We start from the raw sequence: 5,000 nt of genomic DNA, 5'->3' as shown, positions 1-5,000 counted from the left end.
GTTGGTATGTATGTTGATATGGATTTAGATACAGTTGCCACATCATAAAGTTCAACTTTGAAAGTTCTCACCATTACAAATGAGCATATGAATAATTTTCACCCTAAAGTTGAGTTACCTTGATAGAGCATCAGTTTTTAGAAACTGGCTGGCTGTTATGCCTTCTCTTTCGTGGTATGGAGAGTAGCAAGGCTAAATAGTCTTATTGGAAATTTTGTTGCAGCTCTAAAATTTGAACTAATACTATAGTTTGCCTAACATTGTACTAGTGCTGATATAAGCTACTTTATCTCTCCTAACCAAATCAAACCTAACCTAACCTAACCAAATCTATCCTATCCTGTCCAAACCTAACCCAGCCTAACCTATAAATCCTATCCTGTCCAAACCTAACCCAACCTAACCTATATATCCTATCCTGTCCAAACCTAACCCAACCCAACCCAACCCAACCCAACCCAACCCAACCCAACCCAACCCAACCCAACCCAACCCAACCCAACCCAACCCAACCCAACCCAACCCAACCCAACCCAACCCAACCCAACCCAACCCAACCCAACCCAACCCAACCCTACCCTATCCTACCCTACCTTACCCTACCCCACCCTACCCTACTGTACCCTACCCTACCCTACCCTATCACAGAGATCACATGTTCTCTTCAAAGCTCAAATATCTATCTCGTAACTATTATTCGTTTGTCTTTGTGAACAGGTGCGTCAGTATTTCCCCCTGGACAAGGTTACCTCTGGCTTGTTGGACATATACCAGATCCTTCTAGGTCTTAAATTCACCCAGGAAGTTGATGCAGATACATGGCATGAGGATGTGAAACTGGTAAGTTTAGAAATAAAAGTTTTAAAAAATATGAATTATGAATTAGATCATTTTATTATGTGTGTGATTATGAACTATGTCCTTCTGTGCTACTTTTCAACATTGAAAAGTTGATTTTAAATCTTGTAAAATTTCACGAGCATTTTCAGCATCCTAAATTTCCTCCTCTTATTTTTCAGTACCGCGTGAATGATGCTGAAACAGGAGAGAAGATGGGATACTTCTTCCTAGATTTGTATCCTCGAGATGGCAAGTTTGGCCATGCTGCTATTTTCCCCCTTCAGCCTTCCTGTGAAGGGCCAAAGGGAGATCGTCAGGTACAGTTGCTAGCATCCCGTCATTATAAAAGCTTTATTATAATTCTTGCCCCCTTTACTTTACTTTTTCTTTCATTTTCTATTTATTTTTTTCCCTTTTCCATTTCCTTTCTTTTTCTATTTCTTTCTTTCCCTTTCCCTTTCCCTTTTCCTTTCCCTATCCATATTCCTTTCCATTTCTCTTTTCCTTCCCCTTTCCCTTCCCCTTCCCCTTCCCCTTCCCCTTCCCCTTCCCCTTCCCCTTCCCCTTCCCCTTTTCCTTTACCATTTTCTTTTCCTTTCCCGTTCCCGTTCCCTATTTCTTTTTCTTTCCCTTTTCCTTTTCCTAAACCTTTTCTCTTCCCCTTCCCCTTCACCTTTTACTGAAATAAGGTATATACTTTTGTTTTCATTTTTTTTTTTTTTTTAAGCGGATGGGTGTCATGACATACATGACGTAGGAGCTTTGGCCTGACGACGGGTGTCCTGACGTATATGACGTTCGGGGATTTTGGATCACTGTGCTATTTTATTTTACTATGAAAAAGGAATGAGTGTTGATGGCTACTGCAGTCACAATTACTATAATTACCGTAATACTGTGCTAGCTTAACATCCAAAACCTAGATGGCACCACTTTTTCCTAGCACCAGCAAGAGAAAGAGCCTTGAATGGCACCCATCCACGGTCTCTAGCAAGCACTATCTTTATAGAGCGATAACACACACTAAGTTGACGAACTCTTGCTCAAAAGTACCGCCGATGAAGGATGTACAGTCAGAACGGGAAGAGGAAGATGACTCAATCCATACCCAGTGTCTAAAATGTACTCCTGTGCCAATATGGATGCCTTTCACTGTGGCACTCACAGTCACAAGCACAGGTTTCATTCCTCTTCCTTACCTCTTCTATTTATCTTTATTGTAGGTGGTTATATGTTTCGTATTCGTTCATGACAGCACAAAAATACGAAAAAAATATAGTTGCCATTTGTCCTCCCATAAAACAGCAATACTTCTATCACACTGAGTATATTGAAAATAATGAGCTAATATGGATAATATACTACAATTTTAGTCTACTGCAGCACTGGTAGAGCCTGTCATATGGCATATATAAGTCTCTAAACTCAATAAAACACACAAAAAAACAAAACACAAAAAACGCTCTAGTTTTTCAATGAATGACTGAAAGAGAGTGGGAATGTTCAAATTATAATGCTTCAAGCAGTCTCTCTTTAAAATAAAACTTATCCCGGAGGCTGGGCAAGCATATTTATCCCCGTCTGCAATGGGTTAACCCACTAGACACAGTTTTAATAAAATATATATACTGTCATGTGGCGAGTTTATGTTGTATGGCACGGTGCCATCCGCATTTACGACCGATGCTGCCTTGACAGTGAATCATGCCATCCACTATCAGTGGGTTAAGTTGTAGGTTTTTGGGTGGTTGCATTAATATATATATATGTATATATATATATATATATATATATATATATATATATATATATATATATATATATATATATATATATACATATATATACATATATATATATATATATATATATATATATATATATATATATATATATATATATATATATCTTTATCTATAATATATCTATGATATATACATACAAACAGACTTACATACAGAAATACAGAAATACAGAAATAAAAATTTTACCTCCCTGACGGAATAGAACTTGGCCCTCAGAGTGAGAATCCCGGCTCCTAACCTTTACACTACAGCGACCCACTAAAAGGATTGTCTAACCAGGTGCCTTACATCCACCATGGAAGTTACCTATATACTCTTAGCAGAGCAATGATAGCGTGGTTTTACAGACAATCCCCATGGGCACTAAGTGGGAAGTAATTAAATGAATTAAATGCGTTACTGCATTCTACCATTTTTCATACATACATTTATATGTAGGATATAGGATAAATCTAAATATATTTGATAGCTCTAAATTGACACAATCTCTACTGGTCAAATGAGAAGTTGTTATTAAATAAATGGAGACAGGTTTCATAAATTGCATTGTGTTTGACTACAGCTTCTTGGAAGTAAATCTCAGTATGCTATAATTGAAATTTGAATCTTGGTTATAACATTCTTGAGTCAATGGATATCATTCTCTATAAAGAAGTTTGTTTTGAAAATGAGTGTGCATGTATGACCATATTTTTTCTATGAATTATTTCCCCCCCAGGTTGCAGTCTGTGCAATGATGTGCAATTTTACTAAACCTACCAAAGACAAGCCAGCTCTCTTGGACCATTCTGAGGTTAGTAGCTGTAAAGGTTATGCTTAATCTTTTGTTTTGTTTATTTAGTATTTTAAAAAGAAATTGGAGTGAATGTGAATAAATGATTTACACTGTACCATAAATCCTACATCTTTATATTTCTTTCTGTGGAGGACAGAGATAAGTAAAATCCATATTTAAGATCATATTTTATTAGTTTGATATATAAGATAGAAAAGGCATAATAGTTTGAGAGGATATGGGAAGAAAAGTGACTTATATGGGCATGGATGTCCCTTTTGAATGCTCCTAATGCTTGCTATTGAAAATGACTCCTGTGTACATTCACTATATTAACCCATCCACGACGGGGGAATTCTAGCCTTGAATGTCCCAATGCCGGGGCGTTCGAATTATTAGGCCTAAATCAATGGAATGGCTGGCACAATACTGTGCCGCCCGGCCACTGGGCTTTTGAATGCGCGGTACAGTACTGTACTGCGCATTCAAAAGCCCAGTGGCCGGGCGGCACAGTATTGTGCCAGCCATTCAATTGATTTAGGCCTAATAATTCGAACGCCCCGGCATTGGGACATTCAAGGCTAGAATTCCCCCGTCGTGGATGGGTTAAAAGTATGAATCAAGTAAGAGGAATGATAATTATTGAATACACAATTCTGTACTTTTCTTTCAGGAATTCCTCATATCATCTTTCTTTTGGAGTTGTCAGAGTTTATATTTACATGTTTTCCCCTAAAGGTCGAAACATACTTCCATGAGTTTGGTCATGTGATGCACCACATCTGCTCCCGTGCTACATTTGCCATGTTTGCTGGAACCCGTGTGGAACGCGACTTCCTAGAAGCACCTTCGCAGATGTTGGAGAACTGGGTGTGGGAGAAGGAGCCTCTTGCCCTTATGTCTGGTCATTACAAGGTAGTATGAGGATGGTGAAGATTAGGGATTGCCAAGGAATTTGTTGTAGTATATTTCTAGTACAAGATGAAATGAGAATGTTTTTTTCAGTAGTTATCAGGTATTATGATGATTTAAAGGATATCTTCAACTTTTTTCAATAGACGGGTGAGACCTTGCCAGATACAATTGTGGAAAGGCTGCAAAAATCACGCAAGGCAAATGCCGGTGGTTTCAACCTACGCCAGATCATCTTGGGAACCTTTGATCAATCAATCCATACAAGAGGGCAGGCAGACACCAAGTCCCTGTTTGCTCAAACCTATCGTGATATTATGGACATCGAACCCATTCCCAACACCAACATGCCGGCCAACTTTGGTCATCTCGCTGGTGGTTATGATGCACAGTATTATGGTTATCTGGTAAGTGAAATGCATGAATGTAATGATTTAAAACATAATATTTCATAAACTATTATGAATTATCTGAATGATTGCCAGAGGATATAATTTAGTCATTTCCATCTGAACATTGGATAAATATCAAACTTTTCCACAGTGGAGTGAGGTGTTTTCCATGGACATGTATGAGAGTCGCTTCAAGAAGGAAGGCATCTTGACCCCCACAGTCGGAGCTGATTATCGTACAAAGATTCTTCAGCCAGGTGGATCAAAGGATGCAGC

At 38.4% G+C, this 5,000-nt stretch overlaps 1 protein-coding gene across 1 annotated transcript in view; it reads left to right on the top strand.

The window, feature by feature from the left end:
- Nucleotides 1-5,000, top strand: part of LOC122251371 (thimet oligopeptidase) — a 21,290-nt gene that overhangs the window by 14,103 nt on the left and 2,187 nt on the right. Inside the window, exons 9-14 of the mRNA XM_086541655.1 lie at nucleotides 718-840; nucleotides 1,020-1,157; nucleotides 3,364-3,438; nucleotides 4,159-4,335; nucleotides 4,479-4,739; nucleotides 4,876-5,000. The exon at nucleotides 4,876-5,000 is cut by the window's right edge and continues 2,187 nt beyond it. Of these exons, the coding sequence (XP_086397781.1) occupies nucleotides 718-840; nucleotides 1,020-1,157; nucleotides 3,364-3,438; nucleotides 4,159-4,335; nucleotides 4,479-4,739; nucleotides 4,876-5,000 (899 nt within the window). The remainder of the gene's footprint in view (nucleotides 1-717; nucleotides 841-1,019; nucleotides 1,158-3,363; nucleotides 3,439-4,158; nucleotides 4,336-4,478; nucleotides 4,740-4,875) is intronic.

This window comes from Penaeus japonicus, unplaced genomic scaffold, assembly GCF_977035675.1.
Source record: "Penaeus japonicus unplaced genomic scaffold, GWHDUDI00000001_assembly GWHDUDI00000011, whole genome shotgun sequence".
Taxonomy (NCBI): Eukaryota; Metazoa; Arthropoda; class Malacostraca; order Decapoda; family Penaeidae; genus Penaeus; species Penaeus japonicus.
Note: the sequence above shows the minus strand (reverse complement) of the source record. Positions and strands in the feature narration are given on the sequence as shown.